At 41.1% G+C, this 26,911-nt stretch overlaps 1 protein-coding gene across 4 annotated transcripts in view; it reads left to right on the top strand.

Moving 5' to 3' along the window:
- Positions 1 to 26,911, top strand: part of ptpra (protein tyrosine phosphatase receptor type A) — a 242,820-nt gene that overhangs the window by 201,420 nt on the left and 14,489 nt on the right. For all 4 annotated transcript variants that reach the window (XM_078223467.1, XM_078223448.1, XM_078223458.1 and 1 more), the window contains 5 exons: positions 1,868 to 2,003; positions 4,060 to 4,209; positions 7,032 to 7,125; positions 22,010 to 22,086; positions 26,454 to 26,588. In XM_078223467.1, the coding sequence (XP_078079593.1) occupies positions 1,868 to 2,003; positions 4,060 to 4,209; positions 7,032 to 7,125; positions 22,010 to 22,086; positions 26,454 to 26,588 (592 nt within the window). The remainder of the gene's footprint in view (positions 1 to 1,867; positions 2,004 to 4,059; positions 4,210 to 7,031; positions 7,126 to 22,009; positions 22,087 to 26,453; positions 26,589 to 26,911) is intronic.

Here is a 26,911-nt window from a genome sequence, read left to right as displayed (position 1 = left end):
GAAATGCAGAGGTCACCTTGGTGATTTTATACAAATGCATTGGTCCACAGTCTTGACAATAATGGAAAGTAAACAAAGGGAAAAATATTGTTTCTACCCAATTGTAAGTCTTATAATTCCATCCATTTGAAGTGGGCTAAGAAACATTTGTATTTCACGAATGATCGTAAAAACTGTTATAATTACATTTTTCCTCATCACAAAAAAAATTCAGACTTTTTTGTCTTCAGCAACTAATTTTGAGGCCTTGTTATCTTTGGTCACTCTCATCCCTGATCCTCTGTGACTGTGACCATCATGTGTTATACCTCCTCGCCCTCCTTGATCTCTGATGTAATTGATTATGCCTCCTCCTCTAACAGTTTTCTATTGTCCAGATCAGTGAAACTGTTCCAAAGTTACTCTCATTTCTAGTTGTAGCTAGAGATAAAAGCAGTCGTTTCTTCTATTTCCGGTCAGTAATCTCTGGAACACCCTCAAGTTTCTAGCCTTGTGGCTGCTCCTCTTCGAGCAATGTCTAGTCTAGGATGGTAAGAGTTTTAACAACACCAGGTTAAAGTCCAACAGGTTTATTTGGTAGCAAATGCCATTAGCTTTCGGAGCGCTGCTCCTTCATCAGGTGGAGTGGATATCTTCAGCAACTATGGCAGATATCCACTCCATCTGACGAAGGAGCAGCGCTCCGAAAGCTAATGGCATTTGCTATCAAATAAACCTGTTGGACTTTAACCTGGTGTTGTTAAAACTCTTACTGTGTTTACCCCAGTCCAACGCTGGCATCTCCACATCATAGTCTAGGATGAGCAGCAATGTGCTCCATTTAAACACACAAGCCATAATCTTCAGCCTACATTACAAGCTCCATGTCATTGCCACAATTCAATGCCCAGGCTAAATGTAACCTCATGATTCTACTTGACCCCAAATTGAAACTCCAGCCTTGTAACCTTTCTATCACAGAAACTGACTCCTTCCACTTCCATAACATCATCCGTCTCTGATTCTCTTCGTCCATTTACCACAGTCAATGAGTCTGTCTGCTCTTCATTCAATTATTTCAATTTTGTCCAGGTTGACCTGCACTAAATACAAACTTCAGTTTATTGAAAACTAGACTCCTTATTATCTGCATTTCCTCCCCTCCCCCTGAGCTCTACTTCTCGAACTCTGGACTCAACCAAATCAACTGTGATTGGTTAAACTTTGATATTTCATTTTTTAAAAAGGCACTTTTCTTAGGAAAATATCTAGTCCCCAGTGGTCCAAATGCTTGAACTTCCCAGAATTCCTTAGGACACATGTATCAAACTGCATATTAAAATACTAACTGCTCAGACCTCTGGGCAGTAATTTTCAGAATTCCACTTCTACTGATCCCAAGAACTTGTGCTTTCTTCCCACCGAAATTGATAACATTTAGGACTGAAATAAGTTTCATCACATCAGATGAATTCATACAACTTCTAAGTCCGGTAGACAATGGAATAATGATCCAAACATCTGGACAAAATTCAGAGTGTGAATGTTCAAAACCTGCCATGGCAATTAAGAATTTGAGTTCCGTTTTTGTTTAATCTGGATATTTTAGGGGAAAAAGGATGATATCAGTAATAATGTCCATGAAGCAGTCAAAGAGAAGCAACTGCTTGACCAGCATCCTTTTGAAAAGGGAAGTGTACTATCTTTACCCAGTCTGACCTTTATATAACTTCAGTTTCACACCAACTTTCACTGCCCTTTGAAATGGCCAAATAAACCACTCCACTCCTAGGGATAGGTGATAAATAACAGATCACATCTGCAAACATTTTTTAAAAATCGCTCTTTTGCATAATTTTGCAAGTTTAAAATTTTTTGTAATTTTCAGTGCTGGTGTTGGTCGTACAGGCACTTTCATTGTTATTGATGCCATGCTGGACATGATGCATGCAGAAAGGAAAGTGGATGTTTTTGGATTTGTGTCACGGATTCGAGCTCAGCGATGTCAAATGGTGCAGACAGATGTAAGTCTGAACTTTTGTCACAACTTGAATTTTTAAAAATTGTTTCATGGAATGTGACTGTCACTGGCAAGGCCAACATTTGTTGCCCATCCGTCAGATGGTGGTGAGCTGCCACCTTGAAACATTGCAGTCCACCTGGTGTAGGCATATTCAGTGCTGTTGGAAAGGGAAGTTCCATGATTTTGAAGGAAGGTGATATATATTTCTAAGTCAGACTGATGCCTGGCTAAGAATGGAACTTGCAGATGGTGGTGATCTTATGCCCTTGCTGCCATTGTCCTTCCAGATGGTAGACATTGCAAATTTGGATGCTGGTGAGTTACTGAGGTGCATCTTGTATGTGATGCACACTGCTGCCATTCTGGGTTTGTAGCGGAGGGAGTGAATGTTTAAATTGGTGGATAGAGTGATGATCAAGTGGCTGCTTTGTCCCAGATGGTGTTGAGCTTGTGCAGTCATTCAGGCAAGTAAAGAATATTCCACCCCTGCTTGTGCATTGTAGTTGAAGAAGATGATTTTGGGAGTCAGGAGATGAGTTACTCACCTCAGAATTCCCAGCTTGCTTTCAAAGGCATAGAATTTATATGGCTTGTCCAACTCAGTTTCTGGTCTCTGGTAACCCTCCAGGGTGTTTATAGTGATTATGTACAGTGTTTCACATGCTGAAATATGTACTTTACAATAAAGAGGAAGGAGACTAGAGAAAGGAATGGAAGAGACACCTAAAAAAGCATAGTTTGAAAGTGAAGAGAACAGTGACAAGACAGAGGGTTGTTAAATTCAGAGAGAGGAACATAGATGGTAGTGAATGCATCCATTGGTGGAACGGAGAGCCTGGGATTGTCAAATATTTGGTATTGGAGGTATGAGAGAGGTGCTAAAATTGGATAGGACGTGGCCTTAGAGAGATTAGTAAACAAGAACAAGGAATTTTGAAGTCAACTTGCTGAGGGAGTTTGGAGAGGTGAGATATGTCAGGGCTGTGGGATTCGTTATTTCTGCAGTTTGGTGGAATTCTGACTTTTGGATGATGGAGTTCTGTCATTATTTTTCCAACCTCCACCTTGCATCAACCACTGCCTCCAATGCCACCAAAGCTGGGAGGAGAGAATCTAGAAGATCTCTGCAAATGATAGGCTTGTGGGGAGCTGCCACTCATCACACCAGGATGGTGCGCTCTATTGCTGACTGCTTGTGGAAACATGGTATTCCACAAGTCTCGGGTTGGGGGGGGGGGCAGCGGAGGCGGAGACAATGAAGCCCAAGTCATTAGGTGGATCAGTGGAGCACGAATCGTATTGCAGAGCATTGGAGCCCGAGTCTCAGTGGGTCAGGTTAGGTGAAAGGTTGGGTAAAACGGCAGCTCAGTGAGTTAGTAACAGCAGTGGGGTTGTGAAGAGGGGATGTGTAGGATTAGAGTGCTCCACTGAATCTTCTGTCACCAGTAACTATGGAGAACTAGACTGAGATCTACATGAATGCAATATTTAAAGCAATATTTTTACACAGTGCTTCTCAAATACAGATTTTCCTATTTTCATGATGCATTATTGAATGTTAATCTATAATAAGTGAACTTTAAATGTACACTGAGAGTGTTACCATGCTGTTTTGTTATTGCTGGCATCTGGGGTCATGCTAATTTTCAAGTATTATATATATTCTTTCATGGGATGTTGCCATTGCTGGCAAGTCAGGCCTTACCCATATTAAATTGTCCTTGAGAAGATGTTGGTGTATTAAAATGGGTTCACATTGAAAAATAGTTTGCATCCATTGCCATAGTCCTTTGCAAGATCACATTTTGTTGTTAGATGGACTTCATCCTGTATTACGTGTACTAACTGCATTGAATGCTGAGGTCACTTTGGTGAGATTATGCATTCACTACAGATTATAAAAAGTGCTTTAATTGCATGATTCCTTGTCATAAAATGTTTTCAGATCTTTTTTTCTTGGCTACTCTCACCTCTGGATTCATGGACTGAAGACAGGAAAATCAGAGATTTTGCACAATGTCAATGGTGGAAGTAAACTTGTTGCTCTTGCATTGTAGATGCAGTACGTGTTTATATATCAAGCACTGTTGGAGCATTATTTATACGGGGACACAGAGTTGGAAGTGACATCACTTGAAAGCCACTTGCAAAAACTTTACAACAGAGTATCTGGATCAGGTTGCAATGGTTTGGAGGAAGAATTTAAGGTGAGAAATTGAGAAACTTGTCAATTTAGTAACTAACTGAGGCAACTATTAAAAATCTTCCATTCTTTTAATGCTTTTTAAAGGGCTTGATTAATGTTAGCTTGTGACACTGATACTGTACTCAAAGATGAATAGATGCGTTTGTCGATTGACAAGCACGGTGGCACAGTGGTAGCACTGCTGCCTTACAGCACCAGGGGCCTAGGTTTGATTCCCAGCTTAGTTCACTGTCTGTGTGGAGTCTGCATGGTCTCCCCATGTCTGCATGGGTTCCTCCGGGTGCTCCGGTTTCCTCCCACAGTCCAAAGATGTGCAGGTTAGGTTGATTGGCCATGCTAAATTGCCCCATAGTGTCGGGGGATTAGCAGGGTAGATACATGGGGTTAACAGCATATGTCCTTGGTGGAATTGTAGTCAGTGCAGACTCAATGGGCCAAATGGCCTCCTTCTGCACTGTAGGGATTCTATGACTATTGATTAGATGAATTAAGCCCTTCATTGGTTTACAAGCAAATTATTGGATCAATGCTGGAAGCAGTGGTCAATTAACGGTTGCCCAGTGAAGCAGTTGAGGCTACCTCATTGAATGTTTTTAAGGCAAGGATAGATAAATTTTTGAACAGTAAAGGAATTAAGGGTGATGGTGAGCGGGCGGGTAAGTGGAGCTGAGTCCACAAAAAGATCAGCCATGATCTTATTGAATGGCGGAGCAGGCTCCAGGGGCCAGATGGCCTATTCCTGTTCCTAGTTCTTATGTTCTTATGAAATTATTTAGGTCATATTATGAAATCTATACTGGATGGAAGGCTGCATTAATTCATATTTTTTCAATAGCAATAAATTATTTCAAGTTTTTGTTACGTTCACCCCTGTTCGAGGTTTTGAGGTGGCTGATGTGAGGCAGGTGCTCCTTGGAGGATTGGGTAGATGGGTTGTTATGGGGCTTATGTGCTCTCTGACGCCTTAACTTTGCTTCTGCATTTATCCGATGAAGTTTCTGTGTTCAGTGCTTTCCCTGAATGAAATCTCTCCATTTTAGTTGGATGCTTTGAGGACATCCTTAAAGTGTTTCCTTTGCCCTGCTGGGAGTCTCCTGCTACAACCAAGTTCCAAGTAGTTGCTTCGGGAGTCTGGTGCCAGGCATACAAGCGACATGTCCCACCCAGTGGAACTGGTTTTGAGTAATTAGTGTCTCAGTCCGGAGCCGGATGGCTTGGAGAGGATACTGCTGTTGGACTGCTTTTCTTGCCACCTGTTTTGGAGAATCTTGTGAAGGCTTCGCTGATGGTATTTCTCCAGTTATTTGAGATGCCTGCTGCAGGTTGTTCAAGCATCTGAAGCATATAGGAGCACAGGGATCACTGCTGCCTGGTAAATCACGATCTTACTCTCAGTTTTAAGATCCTGGTCCTGAAATAATCTTTTCCTCATCTGATGTTGCTGAAGGCTGAGCTGGAACCCAGGAGGTGATGATGAATTTTGTCATCCTTTGTCGAGAGGAGGATCACAAGAAATGGAAAATGGTCCACATTTTTGAAGATCTCTTTTTCTTTACTCATTCACATGATCTCGGCATTGCTGGCTCGTCCAGCATTTATTTCCCATCCCTAATTGTCCTAACTGATGCTGATGTTAATTGATGGAGGCAGATGTTGTGCTGTGGAAGCTGGTTGGAAGAGGATTTTAGTTTTCTGGGTGTTGAGTGAAAGGCCTGTTTTTGTACATGCTTCGAGGAAGGAGTTGACAATGTCCTGGAGCTAATTTACCGAATGAGCGTGCACATAAGTGTTGACTACATACAGGAGCTCCATGATTGAAGTTGGCGTCATTTTGGTTTTGGATTGAAGGTGCTATAGGTTGAAGTTTCCTGTCTGTTCTGTGGGTAATTTGCTGAATGTGAGATCTAGTATTGCAGCAAGAAAGATGGACAAGAGAGTTAGTGCAATGTCATACTTTTATTTAACCCCAGTCTTCACTAAAATCGGTTTTGGGATAGTTCCGTGGGGATCACAGCTTGCATGTCATTATGGAGTCAGCAAAGGATGACAACAGATTTCTGAGAGCTGCTAAATTTGAGGAGCATACTCCATAAGCTTTCACAATTGACAGAGTGGAAGGCTTTTGTGAGATAAGGAAAGGGCATGTACAGCAGTCGATGTTGTTACTTGCATTTTCTTGGATTTGCCACGTAGGGAAGATCATCTATATGGTGCCTTTCGATTGGTGAAAGCCAGACTGTGACTCTGGAAGGAGCTTTTCGGTCTTCGGGAGGGTGTGATTGAGAAGGATCCTTGTGATCTTCTTCCTGTGGTGGACAATAAGGAAATCCTTCTGCAGTTACCACATTCAACTTTCTCCCTTCCTGTGTTTAGTCATGCCCCTGAACTTGTCCAGAATGCACTTTTCTTCCCATATAAGGGATATGAGATTGTGCAGCCGTGCCAGAAATGCTTCTCTGCCATCTTTCAGAATTTCTGCAGGAATTCCATATGCTCCAGACGTTTTGTTGATTATAAGCTGTTAAATGGCTTTTTCAGCTTGCTTCAGATCAGGTTAGCATTGTTGAGCATATTCCTGACTAAACAGCAACTGAATTATACATAACAGAAATGCCGGAAATAATCAGCTGGTTAAGCAGCATCTGTGGAGAGGAAAACTGTTCATGTCGGTGACCTTTTAGAAAATTCTGACATCAGAAATGTACTGCTCCTTATTGAGAAGCAGCTAATTGAAATGTATTTTGCATGTTTTTAATGCCAGTTTAAAAGCTTGTGATAGATATTATTAGGTACCGATTGAATTTGGTGGTTACCTTTTCCTAGAAACTGACCTCAATCAAAATTCAGAATGACAAGATGAGGACAGGCAATTTGCCAGCCAACATGAAGAAAAACAGAGTTCTTCAGATCATCCCATGTAAGACCTTTTAAATAAACAAACTACTATTGCTTCAGTTCAGAAATAATTCCAGTTATTACATGCAAAACTGAAATGTTAATATGCAGGAATGATAATTATTCATCCACCCCTCGTGCCTCCCTTGTGTGCTCCAGTATAAAGAAGTTCTATTAGGGGTATATTAGGGGTCATAAATGTTTTGCTAAAGGCCAACTAAGACTGCAAAACTTTACAGACCTCAGTTTCCCACTGCAAAAGTCTATATCTCGCCTACATAAAGCTAGCAGAATAACAAAAAATGTACAAAACTCACTAAATATTATGCACAGGAACAAAGAAAAGTTAAAAAAGATAATGGAATGTTAGCCTTTGGGTGGCACAGTGGTTAGCACTGCTGCCTCACAGCTCCAGGGACCCGGGTTCAACTCTGGTCTTGGGTGACTGTCTGGAGTGTGGAGGTTGCACATTCTCCCCGTATCTGCATGGGTTTTCTCTGGGTGCTCCGGTTTCCTCCTACAGCCCAAAGATGTACAGGTTAGGTGAATTGGCCATGTTAAATTGCCCTTCCGTGTCCCAAGATGTGTGGGTTAGGGGAAATTCGCCATGGGAAATGAGTGGGGTTACGGGGATAGGTCAGGGGAGAGAGTCTGGGTAAGATGCTTGTAAGGGAGTTGATGCAGACTCTATGGGCCAAATGGCCTCTTCTGCACTGTAGGGATTCTGTGATTCTATAATTTTTTTTATCTTAAGAGGACTAGAATAAAAAGTGACAGGAACTCTGGTTAGGCTGCATTTAGAGCATTGAATTCTGTTCTGGGCACCTTGCCTCAGGAAGATATATTGGACCTACAGGGGTTCAGGGCAGATGCACCAAAATGATGCAGTCTTTCCTCAAAAAGCAATTGAGGCTACGTCAATTAGAAAATTTACAAAATGAGATAAGTAGATTTTTGTTAGGCACAGGTAATAAAGATTATGAAACTGAGGTAGATAGATGGAGATAAACCATCAATCAGCCATATTCTGAATAAATGGCAGAAGAGGTTTGAGGGGCTGAATAGCCCACCCCTGTTCCTATAATCTGAAATTTAACAATCATTGTGATGTTATGGGGAGATGGTGGCATAGTGGTACTGTCATTGGACTAGTAATCCTGAGATCCAGGATAATCCCTGGATGGTGAAATTTTTAAGGAAAAAATCTGGAATTAAAAGTCTGGTGATTACCATTGTCAATTGTCGTAAAAACTCCTCTGGTTCACTAATGTACCTTTTAGGTAAGGAAATCTGCCACCCCTTACTTAGTCTGGCCTACATGTAATTCAGACTTACAGCAAGGTGGTTGACTCGCGTCCTCTGAAACAGGCTAGCAAACCATTCAGTTCGAGGGCAATGAGGGATGGGCAATAAATGCTGGCCCAACCAGCGACGCCCACATTCCACAACAAATGAAGAAAAGAGAGCAGATTGGGGAAGGGCTACATGTGGTAGAAAATTGGTCATTCTTTTAACATTCAAAGTACTGTTCATATGATTGATTTTTTAACTTTGCCCAGGCAAATATGTTCAGGACCCAAACATGATGTGTCAAAATGGCATTTTTCTTCAATTAAATGCAAGTCGGTTTCAGCTCCTCAGACTAGAAATGTTGTTCAGCATTGCAAGGTTAAGCATGTACTAGCAGTGTTCAAGTTACGAAAAATAATTAAGCTTTTATTCAGGTAATTTATGTAATCTGTTGACCTTCCAGTATTTTATGAAATTTGTGTATGGAAATCAATACTTGGAATTGTCTGGACACTTAGAACAATCATTGCTCTGGCTCAGACTTTCCAGGAAATTGTAGCAACTCAAAATTTTACTTGCACCTTGTTGAAATTTCTTCCTCTGTATTGTTGTGTTTTGATAATGATATAAAGGCACCAATCACTGATTAGGGATTGGGTAAACATGTTATTGGTTCATTTGTTTCTATGCAAATTAAGAATATTTATACAAAGGTAGAAAGTTTGAGGATATCAGAGCTGTGCTCTTTTCTGCTGGGGTAAACTCTTTTCTGCTCACAGGGCAAAGTGAAACTGAGGCTGCATCTAAGATTGAATTGCATGACACACCTGCCTTTTAGTGATGGCCTGGTGCTATCCCTAACAGTGATCCGTGGGATTGTCGTTCTTGGATGTTGTTCCAAGTTGCATTTTGGTTCTTGTCCAAGATCCAATAGGGTTAGATGTTGCTGAGAAGCTGGAATGGATCTGATTTGTCCTCGGTTTTGTCTCACCATTGCGTCCTTATAAATAATTACTTAGGATCTTAGTCCCAAGCAAATTGTCACGTTGGTTGCCATGTACTTTCTATGAGACTCTGGATTTGATTTGATTTATTATTATCACGTGTATTAGTGTACAGTATAAAGTATTTTTTCTTGCGCACTATACAGACAAAACATACCAAGAAGGAAAGGAGCGGAGAATATAGTGTTAGAGTCATAGCTGGGTGTAGAGAAAGATCAACTTAAAGCGTGGTAGGTCCATGCAAAAGTCTGATGGCAACAGGGAAGAAGCTGCTTTTGAGTCAGTTTGGTACGTGACCTCAGACTTTTTAAAATCCTTTTCCCGACGGAAGAAGGTGGAAGAGAGTACGTCTGGGGTGCTTGGGCTCCTTGATTATGCTGGCAGCTTTTCCGAGGCAGCGGAAAGTGTAGACAGTGTCAATGGATGGGAGGCCGGTTTGAGTGATCGACTGGGCTTCATTCACGACCCTGTGTTGTTTGGCAATGCTGTACCTGCATTTTTACTGTAACTGTTCTATATTTGCAGTTTTAAAAGTTGCTCTCTAGTTTCTGAGAGATAGAATGGGTAAGGTATGATAAATTGATAATCACTAGTCTGCCAAACATGAGCTCTGCCAGTGATAGAATAGTTGCACTTAAAGGTGTCACTCTCAGATGTAACATTGAGGTGTCTAGCACTTGCTTGGTCTGTATGCATTTTAGATTTGGGGAATTAATAATGCAAATTATTTGTTTAGCTAGGCCATTAGATCTGAGGAGAAGAAGTAGTGTGATTGATATTCCACTTCTCTCTCTCTCTCATCCTGAAATGGCTTATCAATAATCTGTAATGTTCTTTTTGGGCACTCCTCGACAGTTGTGTTTGATGTATTTGTGGAATTGTCAAATAATGGGTACTTGGTAAAGTAATTGATGATAACAATGAAGTCAGCACCATGGACATGAAAGGGGCCAGATGCAATTTTGGCCAAGGATGGGTAGGAACTTCATGTGAAATTAATGGTTATTTGTGTTGACTTTTTGATTTCATTTATTATTGTCACATGTATTAGTGTACAGTGAAAAGTATTGTTTCTTGCACGCCAAACAGACAAAGCATGGAGAACAAAGGTAGGTCCCTTCAAAAATCTGATGGCAGCAGGGAAGAAGCTGTTCTTGAATCGGTTGGTACGTGACCTCAGACTTTTATATCTTTTTGCCGACGGAAGACAGTGGAAGAGAATATGTTCGGGGTGCGTGAGGTCCTTAATTATGCTGGCTGCTTTGCCTAGGCAGCAGGAAGTTTAAACAGAGTCAATGGATGGGAGGCTGGTTTACGTGATGGATTGGACTACATGCACGACCTTTTGTAGTTTCTTGCGGTCTTGGGCAGAGCAGGAGCCATACCAAGCTGTGATACAACCAGAAAGAATGCTTTCTATGGTGCATCTGTAAAAGTTGGTGAGAGTCGTAGCTGACAAGCCAAATTTCCTTAGTCTTCTGAGAAAGTAGAGGTGTTGGTAGGCTTTCTTAACTATAATATCAGCATGGGGGGACCAGGACAGGTTGTTGGTGATCTGGACACCTGAAAACTTGAAGCTTCCGATCATTTCTACTTCGTCCCCATTGATGTAGACAGGGGCATGTTCTCCACTATGCTTCCTGAAGTCGATGACAATCTCCTTCGTTTTATTGAAATTGAGGGAGAGATTATTGTCGTCGCACCAGTTCACCAGATTCTCTATCTCATTCTTGTACTCTGTCTCGTCATTGTTTGAGATCCGACCCACTACGGTGGTGTTACCAGCAAACTTGAAAATCGAATTGAAGGGGAATTTGGCCGCATAGTCATTGGTGTACAAGGAGTATAGTAGGGGGCTGAGAACACAGCTTTGTGGGGCATATGATTTGTGGGGCATATGATTTGATATGTCGCACTTCTTCATGACGACTTCTTGATGATGACCTCAGTGTCATTGTTTATACCTGGTCAATAGACTGTCCCTCTTGTGAGTCAACTTGTCCGATCTATGCCCGTGTATGTGATGAAGTTGCTGAAGAATATCAGGTTGCAAAGATTCCAGTATGATGACCTGCCTGTCTTTAAAAGTGACTCCCTGGAAGATGCTTGGCTTGTCCTGGTAAGGCCAAAATGGTCTTGCATGTTCTTAGACATGCTGAATTGAATACGGCTATCTTTCAATTAGGGCTTTCCACAGTCTGTGTAATGTGGAACCTTTTTGTAGCTGCTAGCATTTGTATTGCGCAAAATATACCAGATCAATTTGAACAACACCTTCAAGCTGAGTCCATGAAAAGATCAGTCATGATCTTCTTGAATGGTGGAGCAGGCTCGAGGGGCCAGATGGCCTACTCCTGCTCCTAGTTCTTATGTTCTTATGGTTCTAAACATGATGTCAATGAAGTCAACTTGTAGATCTTCTATTGTCACTGGGTTGGGCAATCAGGTAAGTGTAGCTGATGTGACCATGAAATTACCTATCTTAAAGTAAAGTTAAAGTTCATTTATTAGTCACAAGTAGGCTTACATTTATCACTAATGAAGTTACTGTGAAAATCCCCTAGTCGTCACATTCCGGCGCCTGTTCAGGCACACTGAGGGAGAATTTTGCATAGCCAATGCACCTAACCAGCATGTCTTTCGGACTGTGGGAGGAAACCAGAGCACCCGAAGGAAACCCACGCAGACACAGGGAGAACGTGCAAACTCCTCACAGACAGTGACCCAAGGCGGGAATCGAACCTGGGTCCTTGGCACTGTGAGGTAGCAGTGTTAACCACTGTGCCGTCCTTGTATTCAAGGTCTCAGTCATGACCTTGAATCTTTGTCAAGTGATGTTGCAATCTTGGTGATGCACTCATCAATGGTTTTTGTCAGATCATCTCCAGTGGCTTGGGTCAGCCTCTAACCAATCTTTTGCCAAATAGAAAATGCATGATTCTAAATACTAAAACTCACGTTTCCCACTTGATGTTGGAGTAGTTGGATTACAGACACACGGATTTTGAAAAAAATGCCGACTCGTTCACCTTTTTCTAGAATGTATGCTCCCTGGCCTAACTGAGAGATATCCGTCTCCAGGTCGTTGTCTCTCTAGGGTCATAAAATTGCAATGTCAATGCTTCTGATAATTTCAGTGCTTCAAAGAGGTTTTGGTGGTTTCCATGGCACAGGAAAGGCACATCCTTTCTCAACAATTCCTCAGCAATGGTGATTTTGAGCAAAATTGGGAATGTATGGAGATAAGAAATTAAAGTGACCTAGACATCTTTGAAGACCGTCCTTATCTTGAGGAGTTAGCATTGCTTTAATATCTTCTGTTTCACTTGGGTTGGGACTTATGCCAGCACCGGATACATCGAACTGAAGAAATTGATCTGCCACACATTGGCACGTGTCAGACTGTTGAACACCAATCCTTCATTACATGCCACTGGCATCAACAAATGCAGATTATGGATATGTTCTTGCTTTGTTCTTCCAGCAATGGCAATGTGTTTTTCATTCATTCAGTCAGGGGATGTGAGCATTGCTTTTATTGTCCATCCCTAAATGCCCTTGAACTGAATGGTTTGCTAGGGCATTTAAGAGTCAACCACATTGCTATGGGTCTGGAGTCACATGTCGGCCAGACCAGGTAAGGGTGACAGATTTCCTTCCCTAAAGGCTATATTTGATATAATCCTGTGGTACTGCTTAATAAAGAACTATTATTTTACAAGCTGACAGTATTAATTTCCTTTCCCGTTTTATGCATCTATTTACATAGCTATTGTTCGTGGTATTGTGAGGGGTAATTTTGCATCTTAACTGAACATTCTGTAATAAATATGCACATAAAAGAGAAAAATGACTTGTGCAGGCCTATTTCAACTGTTGAAATTGATTGGTTGTATGGTATCTTCCAGTGGATGTATGGTATCTTCCAGTGGAGAAATTTGTAGTTGTAATTTTCTAATGTATTCTTTATAATTCAAATACTTGCTTTAAAGTATACATTAAATTTGCAGAATTATTTTATTATGTTGCTTTATTGGACTGTGTAAACCATTTATTACATAAAGTGTAATATACATGTATTAATATTTGAGTAGCTACCACCATGCCAGATGTCAACCTGGTGAAGCTACAACACAGGCCACTTGTGTGCCAAACAGCATAAGGAGCAAGTAATAGACTGAGCTAAGCGACCCCGCAACCAACGGATCAGATTTAAGCTCTGCAGTCCTGCCGCATCCAGCCATGTTGGTGGTGGACAATTAAACAACTCACTAGAGGAGGAGGTTCCACAAATATCCCAATCCTCAATGATGGTGGAGCCCAGTACATCAAGTGCTAACGCTAAAGCTTTTGCAACAATCTTCAGGCAGAAGTGCTGAGCAGATGATCCATTTCGGCAGCCTCCAGAGGTCCCCAGCATTACATGGAGTGAATCGAATTGGATGAAGACTGACATCTATGATGCTGAATGTGGCATCAAGGAATCCTACCAAAACTGGTGGTGTTGGGAATCGGGGAAAGCTCTCCACTGATTGGAGTCATGTTTTGCACAAAGGAAGAGGGGGAGTTAGGGAACTTGGGGAAATAAATAGTGATGTCTTGAGGAGTGTACATATACCAGAGAAGGAGCTGTTGGAAGTCTTAAAGCGCATCAAGGTAGACAAATCCCCGGGACCTGATGAAGTGTATATCAGGACATTGTGGGAGGCTAGGGAGGAAATTGTGGGTCCCCTAGCAGAGATATTTGAATCATCGACAGCCACAAGTGAGGTGCCTGAAGATTGGTGGCAAATGTTTAAAAAGGGAAAAGCCTGGGAACTACAGGCCGGTGAGCCTCACGTCTGTAGTGGGTAAGTTGTGAAAAGGTATTCTGAGAGACAGGATCTACAGGCATTTAGAGAGGCATGGACTGATTAGGGACAGTCAGCATGGCTTTGTGAGTGGAAAATCATGTCTGACAAATTTAATTGAGTTTTTTGAAGGGGTAACCAAGAAGGTAGATGAGGGCAGTGCAGCTGATGTTGTCTACATGGACTTTAGAAGGCCTTTGACAAGGTACCACATGGTAGGTTGTTGCATAAGGTTAAATCTCTCAGGATCCAGGGTGAGGTAGCCAAATGGATGCAAAATTGGCTTGGTGACAGAAGACAGAGGGTGATTGTAGAGGGTTGTTTTTCAAACTGGAGGCCTGTGACCAGCGGTGTGCGTCAGGGATCGGTGCTGGGTCCACTGCTATTTGCCATTTATATTAATGATTTGGATGCGAATTTAGGAGGTATGGTAGTAAGTTTGCAGATGACACTGAGATTGGTAGCATAGTGGACAGTGAAGAAGGTTATCTAGGATTGCAACGGGATCTTGATCAATTGGGCCAGTGGGCTGACGAATGGCAGATGGAGTTTAATTTAGATAAATGCGAGGTGATGCATTTTGCTAAATCGTGTCAGGGCAGCACTTACTCACTGTTAATGGTAGTGTGTTGGGGAGAGTTATAGAACAAAGAGATCAAGGGGTACAGGTTCATAGTTCCTTGAAATTGGAGTCACAGGTGGACAGAGTGGTGAAGAAGGCACTCGGCATGCTTGGTTTCATTGGTCAGAACATTGAATACAGGAGTTGGGATGTCTTGTTGAAGTTGTACAAGACATTGGTACGGTCACACTTGAGGTACTGAGTACGGTTCTGGTCACCCTATTATAGAAAGGATATTATTAAACTAGAAAGAGTGCAGAAAAGGTTTACTAAGATGCTACCGGGACTTGATGTTTTGAGTTATAAGGAGAAGCTGGATAGACTGGGACTTTTTTCTTTGGAGCGTAGGAGGCTTAGGGGTGATCTTATAGAGGTTTATAAAATAATGAGAGGCATGGATCAGCTAGATAGTCAATATCTTTTCCCAAAGGTAGGGGAGTCTAAAACTAGAGGGCATAGGTTTAAGGTGAGAGGGGAGAGATACAAAAGGGTCCAGAGGGGCAATTTTTTCGCACAGAGAGTGGTGAGTGTCTGGAACAAGCTGCCAGAGGTGGTGGTAGAGGCGGTACAATTTTGTCTTTTAAAAAACATTTAGACAGTTACATGGGTAAGATGGCAATAGAGGAATATGGGCCAAATGCGGGGAATTGGGACTAGCTTAGTTGCTTAAAAAAAAGGGGCGGCATGGAAAAGTTCGGCTGAAGGGCCTGATTCCATGCTGTAAACCTCTCTGACTCCAAGATGGTTGTGGTGATTGGATGTCAATCATCTCAGCTCCAGGACATCACTGCAGAAGTTCCTCAGGTTAGTGTCCTAGGTTCAACCATCTTCACTGCTTCATTAATGACCTTCCATCATGTGGATGATTGTGTAATGTTCAACACCATTCGCAGCTCCTCAGATACTGCCCCAAGCCTCTCCACCATTTACAAGGCAGAAGTCAGGACTATAATGGAATACTCTCCACTTGCCTGGATGAATGCAGCTCCAACAATACTCAAAAAGCTGACACCATCCAGGACAAGCCTGCTTAATTGCTACCCCTTTCACAAACATTCAATCCCTCCACCACTGACGAACACGGGCAGCAGTGTGTACCATCTACAAGATGCACCGCAGGAACTCACCAAAGTTCTTTAGGCAGCGCCTTCCAAACTCACAACTACTACCATCTAAAAGGACAAGAGCAGTAGATACCCTGGGAGCACCACCACCTGAAGGTTCCCCTCCAAGTCACTCACCAGTCTGACTTGGAAATATATTGCTGTTCCTTCACTGTCGCTGGGTCGAGATCCTGGAACTTTCTGACTAACAGGGTGTACCTGCACCTCTGGGACTGCAGTGGTTCAAGAAACCAGCTCACCACCACCTTAAGGGCAACTAGGGATGGCCAGTAAGCGCTGGCCTAGCCAGTGATGCCCACATCCCATAAATGAGTTTTTAAAAAAGAAATTCAATATAATTACAATCACCAGGGACGTAGTATTGAGCAAATTGTTGGGGCTGTGGGTTGACAAGTTCTTGGGTTCTGATGGCTCCTAAAAGAATTTGCTAGTGAGATAAATGATACTTTGGTTTTAATTTTCCAAAATTCCCTGGATTTGGAGATGGTTACATTAGTTTGGAAAATAGCAAATGTAACTCCTTTATTTGAAAAGGGAGGGAGACAGAGGCAGGAAACTACAGACCAAAGACCCAGTTGCTAAATATGCTGATGACACAAAGATAGGTAGAAACACAAGTTGTGAAGAGGACCTACGGAGGCTACAAAGAAAAATAGATAGGTTAATTGGGCAAAGCCCTGACAAATGGAGTATAATGTGGGAAAATATGAAATTGCATATTTTGGCAGGAAGTATTAAAAGAAGCATAGTATCTCAAAGGTGAGATATTGCACTGCTCAATAAGATGCAGAGGGATCTGGGTGTCCTCGTGCACGAATGCAAAAGGTTAGTTTGCAGGTACGGCAGTAGGGAGGATATGCTTCATTGAAACAGGGCATTGGTGGGACCACATCTGAAGTACGGTGCACAGTCTTGGTTTCCTTGTTTAATGAAGGGTGTATATTGGAGGCAGTTCAGAGAAGGTTTACTCAACTAATATCTAAAATGGCAGGTTGTTTGATGAAAAAAGGATGAACAGGTTAGGCCTGTATTTGCTGAAGTTTCAAAGAGTATGAGGCAACTTGATTGACAGGGTGGATATTGATGTTTCCTCTTGTGGGGGGATTCTAGAACTAGGGGTCACTGTAAAAATAAGGAGTCAGAGATGAAGCATTTTTCTTTGCGGGTTCTCAGTCTTCGGTACTCTCTTCCTCAAAAGGCAGAGGAAGCAGAACCTTTGAATATTTTTAAGATGTAGCTTGATGGCTTCTTGCTAAGCAAGGAGGTGAATGGTTATCAGGGGTAGGCAGGGATGTGGAGTTGAGGCTACAATCATTTTAGCTATGATCCTATTGAATGGCAAAGCAGGCTCAAGGGGCCGAGTGGGAGCTCCTTAATTTGTATGTTCACTACTGAAAGGGGTGCTGTGTTATTCGGTGTTAGATGAAGGCATATCAACTTATTCAGGTAAATGTAAAAAAAAACTCATGCCCTTGTTTGAAAATGACTAGGGAAGTCTGTTCAATGTCATGCTTAACATTTATCTCTTAATCAATTTTCCAAGCTTTACTGGCCATTTCTCATTTGTCGCTTGTGGGGCCATCCTTTATGCAACTTAGCTGCTGCATTTGGCTACATAAGAATGACTGCTTATTATGCACTTTTAAATAGTGTTGTTGAGATTTTTTTAATATCCTCCTGAATAAGTCGATGTGCCTAGGTTTAACTGCAACCTGAACAAATACCTACAACTTTTGAATGTCCTTCTCTGTGACACAGTCATGCCCACATGTCCATGAGTAATTGTTTTTGGGCCTGTGAACCGTGCTCCTTGCCTGCTCATTTGAAGCTGCAATCCTTTTTGCTATTGCACCCCATCTTTATTTTGCATTACACATTTCCTCCAGTTTTGTCCTCTTATTTCCATTGTGATGCTTTTGTGTTTGCTTGGTGCTCTTGTGTTTTGAAAATGTTTCCTTTCCTTGCACCCTAAAAAGAAAATATATCCGGCTATTGAATGCAGTGCCCCAAATTCTGGATGAGAGATATACAGAATACAGATTGGTAGGATGGCAGTACTTCACACTGAATCCTTGATCTTGGTTGGGTATCAGAGTGTTGCTGGGTGGGTTAAGGGTCTTTCTTCGAAAGAAGGAGAAAATAATGGATGAGATGTCAATGTGCATCATTCTTCTTATCTAGCAGTGCGTTATTAGCCTACAACAGTGCTTTAGTGAATAATTCAGTGAATAAGAATAAGGAACCTTGGCTCTCGAGGGATATTGAAACTCTGATAAAGAAGAAGAGAGAGATGTATGACATGTATCGGCAACAGGGAGCAAATAAGATGCTTGAAAAGTAGAAAAAGTGCAAGAAACTACTTAAGAAAGAAATCAGGAGGGCTAAAAGAAGACATGAGGTTGCTTTGGCAGACAAGGTGAAGGATAATCCTAAGAGCTTCTACAGGTATATTAAGAACAAAAGGATAGTAAGGGATAAAATTGGTCCTCTTGAAGATCAGAGTGGTCGGCTATGTATGGAACCAAAAGAAATGGGGGAGATATTAAATGGGTTTTTTGCATCTGTATTTACAAAAGAAACTGGCATGGAGTCTATGGAAATAAGGTAAACAAGTAGGGAGGTCATGGAACCTATACAGATTAAAGGGGAGGAGGTGCTTGGTGTCTTGAGGCAAATCAGAGTAGATAAATCCCCAGGACTGGACAGGGTATTCCCTCTGACCGTGAAGGAGACTAGTGCTGAAATTGCAGGGGCCCTGGCAGATATATTTAAAATGTCGGTATCCACGGGTGAGGTGCCGGATGATTGGAGGATAGCTCATGTTGTTCCGTTGTTTAAAAAAGGCTCAAAAAGTAATGCGGGAAATTATAGGCCGGTAAGTTTGATGTCAGTAGTAGGTAAATTATTGGAAGGAGTATTAAGAGATAGGCTCTACAAATATTTGGATAGACAGGGACTTATTAGGGAGAGTCAACATGGCTTTGTATGTGGTAGGTCATGTTTAACCAATCTATTAGAGTTTTTTGAGGAGGTTACCAGGAAAGTGGATGAAGGGAAGGCAGTGGATGTCTGCATGGGCTTCAGTAAAGCCTTTGACAAGGTCCTGCATGGGAGGTTAGTCAGGAAAGTTCAGTCGCTAGGTATACATGGAGAGGTAATAATTGGATTAGACATTGGCTCAATGGAAGAAGCCAGAGAGTGGTAGTGGAGGATTGCTTCTCTGAGTGGAGGCCTGTGACTCGTGGTGTGCCACAGGGATCAGTGCTGGGTCCATTGTTGTTTGTCATCTATATCAATGATCTGGATGATAATGTGGTAAATTGGATCAGCAAGTTTGCTGATGATACAAAGATTGGATGTGTAGTGGACAGTGAGGAAGGTTTTCAAAGCTTGCAGAGGGATTTGGACCAACTAGAAAAATGGGCTGAAAAATGGCAGATGGAGTTTAATGCAGACAAGTGTGAAGTATTGCACTTTGGAAGGACAAACCAAGGTAGAACATACGAGGTAAATGGTAGGACACTGAAGAGTGCAGTAGAACAGAGGGATCTGGGAATACAGATACATAATTCCCTAAAAGTGGCGTCACTGGTAGATAGGGTCGTAAAGAGTGCTTTTGGTACATTGGCCTTTATAAATCAAAGTATTGAGTATAGGAGTTGGAATGTTATGGTGAGGTTGTATAAGACATTGGTGAGGCCGAATTTAGAGTATTGTGTGCAGTTTTGGTCACCTAATTACAGGAAGGATATTAATAAGGTTGAAAGAGTGCAGAGAAGGTTTACAAGGAAGTTGCCGGGACTTGAGAAACTGAGTTACAGAGAAAGGTTGAATAGGTTAGGACTTTATTCCCTGGAGCGTAGAAGGATGAGGGGAGATTTGATAGAGGTGTATAAAATTATGATGGGTATAGATAGAGTGAATGCAAGCAGGCTTTTTCCACTGAGGCTAGGGGAGAAAAAAACTAGAGGACATGGGGTAAGGATGAGGGGGGAAAAGTTTAACGGGAATATACAGCGCGTACAGACAGTGGACAACTACAGAAGAACCTCCAAATCTTTTCCAAGTCACCAGACCTGGTTGTATCTAGTTTTTTTGAGAGTGACGAAGATTCTGTTATTACTGTTTTGGTACTAAATGATCCTTATCTTTATTTGAACAGCATTTCAGTCAAACAAAGAACAATACAGCACAGGAACAGGCCCTTCGGCCCTCCAAGCCCGCGCCGCTCCCCGGTCCAGGATTGAATCCTGAATCCAGGATTCCCGCCCAATTTTCCAGCCTATCTACATCCTAATATCCTATCCACCGAGCTGTCCCTCACAGCTACGATGCTTTGTTCATCACAACCTATTAACGCACCCCCACCCCCCCATTCCAGACCATGTGATCTCCAGGGAGAGGCGAAAACCCAGAGTGAAAACCCCAGGGCCAATATGGGGAAAAAAAAATCTGGGAAATTCCTCTCCGACCCCCTGTGGCGATCGAAACCAGTCGAACCATCTTTTAATTACAATTGTTACTGGTTTAGTTAAAGTTCCCGGTTGGTTGAATAAAATAAGTCGTTAATTATTCACTTAAAGCCACCTTTCGGAAGGAGCACTGTGTACAGCTCTAGCCACCCTATCGTAGAAAGGATATTATTAAACTAGAAAGAGTGCAGGAAAGATTTACTAGGATGCTACCGGGACTTGATGGTTTGAGTTATAAGAAGAGTCTGAATAGACTGGGACTTTTTTCTCTGGAACATAGGAGGCTGAGGGGTGATCTTGTAGTGGTCTATAAAATAATGGGGGGCAGAGATCAGCTAGATAGTCAATATCTTTTCCCAAAGGTAGGGTAGTCTAAAACTAGAGGGCATAGGTTTAAGGTGAGATGGGAGAAATACAAAAGTGTCCAGAGGGGCAATTTTTTCACAGAGGGTGGTGAGGGTCTGGAACAAGCTGCCAGAGGCAGTAGTAGAGGCGGGTACAATTTTATCTTTTAAAAAGTGTTTAGACAGTTACGTGGGTACAATGAGTTTAGAGGGATATGGGCCAAAGGCGGGCAATTGGGACTAACTTAGTGGTTTAAAAAAAAGGCCGGCATGGACAAGTTGGGCCGAAGGGCCTGTTTCCATGCTGTAAACCTCTATGACTATGACTATATTAGGGGGGGCTTCTTCACACAGAGAGTGGTGGAAGTTTGGAATGAGCTGCCAGATGAGGTGGTGAAAGCGGGCTCACTTTTAACATTTAAGAAAAACCTGGACAGATACATGGATGAGAGGGGTGTGGAGGGATATGGTCCAGGTGCAGGTCAGTGGGACGAGGCACAAAAATGGTTCGGCACAGACAAGAAGGGCCAAAAGGCCTGTTTCTGTGCTGTAATGTTCTATGGTTCTAGTCACCCTTCATTATTTAATTCATGTGAGCAAATGTATCAATACTTAGTAATTGGAGCTACTGTCCTCATGTACAGGTTTTCTTGCCTTTGCAACTAGATTAGTTTCTATCCATTGGTAAATTGAATTGTATTCTTCACTATGGATTTTAATGTGATAGTTGAGTTCAATTTTTGAACTCTTTTTGAAAACAGAGTTTCTCATGAAGCTTTAAAATTGTTAAACTTGCCTATTACATTGGATAAAGGAAAAGTAGCATATGGTACATACTATGTGAGTAAAGGGATTTGAGAAGTTAATGAATATAATGCTGGTTTAAAAGGTTATTATTGTTTATTATTTAATGGGATGTGGGCATTGCTGGTTCGGCCAGCCCTTATTGCCCAATCCTAATAGTTGAAGTCAGTTAGCAGTGTTAAACCGGGATAAGCATGGCAAATTTATTGAACATTATTGTATCTCATGCTGTCAGACTTTGAAATTATTATTGAATCATACGTAATCATGATACCAAGAGTAGCTGAACATGTTGAGGAAAAGTGAATTGGCTATCTTTAGTGGTTGAATTGCCATGAGTTCAACTCATGTTGTAGTATCATTTTAGATTTTTTTTTTGTTTCCCTGTCATTTCAGATGAGTTTAACAGAGTCATCATTCCTGTAAAGAGAGGCGAAGAGAACACAGATTATGTGAATGCATCGTTCATTGATGTAAGTCTTTCGAAATTAGTTGTTTATTGTGCATTTCCAAGCACAAGTAAAGTCAAGTTTTCAATTAATCGTCAGTGTTAATCCAGTCATATATGAAAACCAAATACAGAACTTTAATAAATGTTAATTGGTTTCTGTCACTATTTTAGCTCATCTAAATTTATAGTATTTTGGAAGTGGGGTGTTGAAATCAAATTCATCATTAAACTAGTGTGCAAGGAATTGCACTTTTTAAATCACAATTTCAATATAAATAATGAATGGAAACCACACTACTCAGACTTTACAGCTCAAGACAGGAAAATGATGTCCTGGAAATTAAATTTAGTTTAGTTGAATTCTATAATATTTTTTAGCACAGAAAAGTATTTTAGAATAATTCTATTAAAAAAAAAAGTGAGGTAGTTTCTTTGCAAGAATTGTACTATGGTTTAGAGCAAAAGTAAAAAGCAGTGAGTGTGAAATAGATACTTGCTTTATGCTTGTCTATATTATGGTTTTTGGGTGTTTTTAAGGTATACTCACGGAAGACAACCAGTTTCCATAAGTAGTGACTTCTTTGAACCAGAACCTGCATTCTTATTGTGGTTGTGAATGGGCACTATGCCCAGGACTAATAATTGTCCCTTAATTTGGTAAAATACACTTCATGTTGTGTGGAGTGCTCACTCTGCTACTTTTCTACTCTGAAAGGTATTAAATATCGGGCTGAAACTAATAAAAGAGTTTACAATAAGGAATACATAACAACAATAAGACAAGTTCCTGATGGTACATACACTTAGAAATTAATGACAAAATCAGCCCCCAATATATTTTCCAATAATCTGCAAGATTTTAAAGACTTCGTTCTGATAATATGGACAATATTGTTTCTAGGTTTATGTTTCACAAGCATCTTAGCTAAAGCTGAGTAACCATGGTATCATCTTTAAGCACAAAGAAGCTATTTATGTTAGTATTAAATCAGATACAAAAATGCTGGAAAATTTTAGCAGGTCTGACAGCATCTGTGGAGAGAGAGTAGAGCCAACGTTTCGAGTCTAGAAGACCCTTCGTCAGAGCTGAGAGGAAAGAAAGTCAGCAGAGATTTATACTCTGAGGGTAGGGAGGGGTGGTGGAATTGGACAAAGGGAATGTGGACAAAGGAAATGTAAATACTCAGCCTCAGAGAGAGGAAGGTCAGAGGGTATGGTGAATAAGCGGCGAGGGCTGGAGGGATGGAATCCGAGGGACGAGAAGAGGTGGAGGGTCCTGAATGGGTGATGGTATCGATGAGTTGTTGGGGGTTCTTCAATCAGATGTTTAGTTGTATTTGATTACTGATCAACAAAAAATCTAAACTAGGGACACATTTGGCAGTTTAAGTGTATTGGCCTATCCCTTATCACAGATAATGGTTCAAGCTGAACATTGCTCCTCTCCTTGAATATTATGATGTTTAAGTTAGGTTAACTCATTGTTTAAGAGAGTTTCTCATAAAAGACTGCTACAAAAGCTTAAAAATGGTCGAATTTACCTATATAATGGAAAAATAACATGATACATGTTGAGTGATGGTTTGGAGGAGTTAAAGGATATAATGCTGAAGGGTTTGGTGTTGCTTTTAGAATTTGCATTTACTGGTAAATAAAATCATTAAGTGATGGTCTGTCATACCTGTGTCAGCTCTTTGGAAAATTTATTCAATTAGTTCCGTTCCCTTGCCCTTCACTCTTTGTCCTACAAATTTTTCTCTGTCAAATATGTTTTCAATTCTCTTTTGCTAATAGTTAAATCTGCCTTCCCCATCTTTTCAGATAGTGCACTTCATTTCACCATAACTCACTGTGTGAAACAATTGCCCTCATCTTACCTTAAATTTGTGTCCTCTAGTTACCGTCCCTTTTTGCCACTGGAAGCAGTTTCTCCTTTTTTACTCTACCAAAGCCATTCATGATTTTGACACACTTACCGTTTCAATTCTAAAGACCCAAGCTTCTGTAATCTCACTATTTGCTCAAGTCCTGCACCAGTTAGTATCGTTCTAGTAAATCTCTACCTTTCTCCAAGACTTTGACATCCACCTAAACTATGGTGCCCACAATTGGACTTTAACTTCATCTGGGACCTAAAGCTATTCATAAAGGTTTAACATACCTTAACAATCTTCCCTGAATTATTGTTTCTAAATGCTTTCCCACCATCAAGCTTAAATTGATTGACCTGTAGTTGCTGAGCTTATCCTTGCCCCTTTTTTGAACAACTAAGTCACATTTGCAATTTTCTAGTCCTCTGGCACCACCCTAGGAGGAAGCAGTGGCGTAGTGGTATTGCCACTGAACTAGTAATCCCGAGACCCAGGGTAATTCTCTGCAGACCTGGGTTTGAATCCCACTATGGCAGATGATGTAATTTAACTTCAATAAAAAATATGGAATTAAAAGTTGATGGTTGTTACAATCAATCCTTGTACAATTGGTTCACTTATGTCCTTTTACTAATGTCCTGTATAATGTCCTTCCATGCATAAATGGCCTTTTAGGTCCCTAAGTGGGTCCACTCCTCCTTTTACCACCATTTTATTATTTATCTGTCTGTGGAAGACTTTTGGGTTCTCTTTTGTATTAACTGCTTGTCTCTTCTGATACTCTCTCTTTGTTTCTCATTCTTTTTCTTTACTTTCCCTCTGAACCTTCTATATTAAGCCTGTTTCTCACTTGTATTATCTGTCTGACATCTTTTGTATGTATCCTTTTTCTGCTCCATGTTGCAGCCCATCTCTTTAGTCATCCAGGGAGCTCTGGATTTGTTTGCCCAATCTTTCCTGCTGATGGGAATGTATCTTGAATGAACTTGAACTATCTCTTCAAAGCTAGCCCACTGTGATGTTACAGTTTTGTTTTCCAATCCTAGATTCCAATTGATATGGACCAGATCTGCTTTCAACTCATTGAAGCTCGTCCCTCCCCAAATTAAATACTTTTTTCCCTGGATAGTTCCTTGTCCTTCCCATAACTAACTTAAACCTTATGCTACCATGGTCATAGTCTCCTAAATGTTCACTTGCTGACACTTGATTCACTTAACCCAGCTCATTCCCCAGAACCAGATACATGACTCCTTGCTCATTAGACTGGAAATATACTGATCTAGAATGTTCTCTTGAACACCCTCTAGAAACTCTTGCCCCTCTCTGCCCTTAAACTATTATTATCCCAATCTCTGCAGCAGCCTCTGGCTTGAGATGATGTTTTATGTTGTACCCAGTCTATATTAGGATAATTAAAGTTCCCAATTATAACTGTCCTACTTCTTGCACTTCTCTGAAATTTCTTTGCAAATTTGTTCCTGTACATCGATGGCCTATTGAAACATCCAGAAATATAATATTGTTTTTTTTACCTCTAACTGAATAGATTCTGGCCTTGACCTGAGTCTTGTCCTGAGGGTTGGGGGCATCACTCACTTCCAGAAAGTATAAGGTGATTGAACCTTTTCTGCACTGATCCAGATTCACAACAGTTCTGCTGATTGTGGCAGTTATTTCTTGGTCTTTGTGGGTAGCCTCTTCCTGCCATGCTTTGAGAAAAGGATCTTTCTCCACTCCCTCACAGCTTCCAGCATAATCTCCACATCAGCATCTTAAAAAAGATGGGCTGTCCTGTCCTGAGACTTTGGAAATAAAAAGTGCAGCCCAGACTTCACTTAGTGTCTTCAGTATCCACTTAAAGCAGTCATAGTTCTTGAGTATATTCAAGACCGCGATCCATAGATTTTTGGATACTAAGGGAGTCAAGTAATTTGAGGATCTTATGAAAGACGGAGTTGAGGTAAAAAAAAATCAGTCCTGATTTTATTATTTTTTTATGCACGAGTGATTGTGATCTGAAATACACTGCGTGAAGGCAAGTTCAATCGTGGATTTCAAAAAGGAATTGGAAATTTGGTTGAGGTTTTCAAATTTGTGAAGGGTCTAGACACAGTAGGTAGGTAGAAATTGTTTTTATTAGTGAAATGGTCAAGAATCCGAGGACACCAATTTAAAGTGATTGGCAAAAGAAGCAATGGTAACATGAGGGAAAACATTTACACATCAAGTAGTTAGGATCAAGAATGCACTGTCTGAGAGCTTGGCGGAGGCAGATCTAATTATTGCTTTCAAAAGGCAATTTTATCATCACAGAAAGAGAACAAAGTTGCTCAGCAATGTGGAAAAGGCAGAGCAATGGGACCAGCAGAGTTGCTGTTGGGGAGAGCTGGCACAGGCACAACATACTTTCTCCTGTGCTGTAAATATTCTACGATTCTATTGCAGTTCTCTGGATACAATAAGTACTTTATTCCGAACATACCCCACTATAAAGTTACTTAATTTCTATCCCTAGGGATATCGACAGAAAGACTCCTACATAGCCAGCCAAGGACCTCTTCAGCATACTATAGAAGATTTCTGGAGAATGATTTGGGAATGGAAGTCTTGTTCCATTGTTATGTTAACGGAGTTGGAAGAAAGAGGTCAGGTATGTCAAGCAGATCTTTCTGCCAAAGACTTTGACATGCGTTCATGCTGAAACGTACCCAGACCAAAACAGAAAACTTGACAATTTCTTAAATGCTTGACCCATCATGTTTCTTAAATGGAATTTTATAAAGAAAAAAAAATGAAATTATGATAATGCAGCAATCCTTTCACAGTTGGGATGTAGTTTGAATATTTGCATCCCTTTCTCCCTTTGCTTCTTCCCTTAACCATTACTCTTCAGGGTGTGGTAACTGATGGTGCAGCACTGTTCCTCTTCTGGTAGGTGCAATCCAGTGCATTGCCGAAATAGCTATTCCAGGT

Source organism: Mustelus asterias, chromosome 1, assembly GCF_964213995.1.
Source record: "Mustelus asterias chromosome 1, sMusAst1.hap1.1, whole genome shotgun sequence".
NCBI lineage: Eukaryota > Metazoa > Chordata > Chondrichthyes > Carcharhiniformes > Triakidae > Mustelus > Mustelus asterias.
This window is presented reverse-complemented; position numbering and strand designations above follow the sequence as displayed.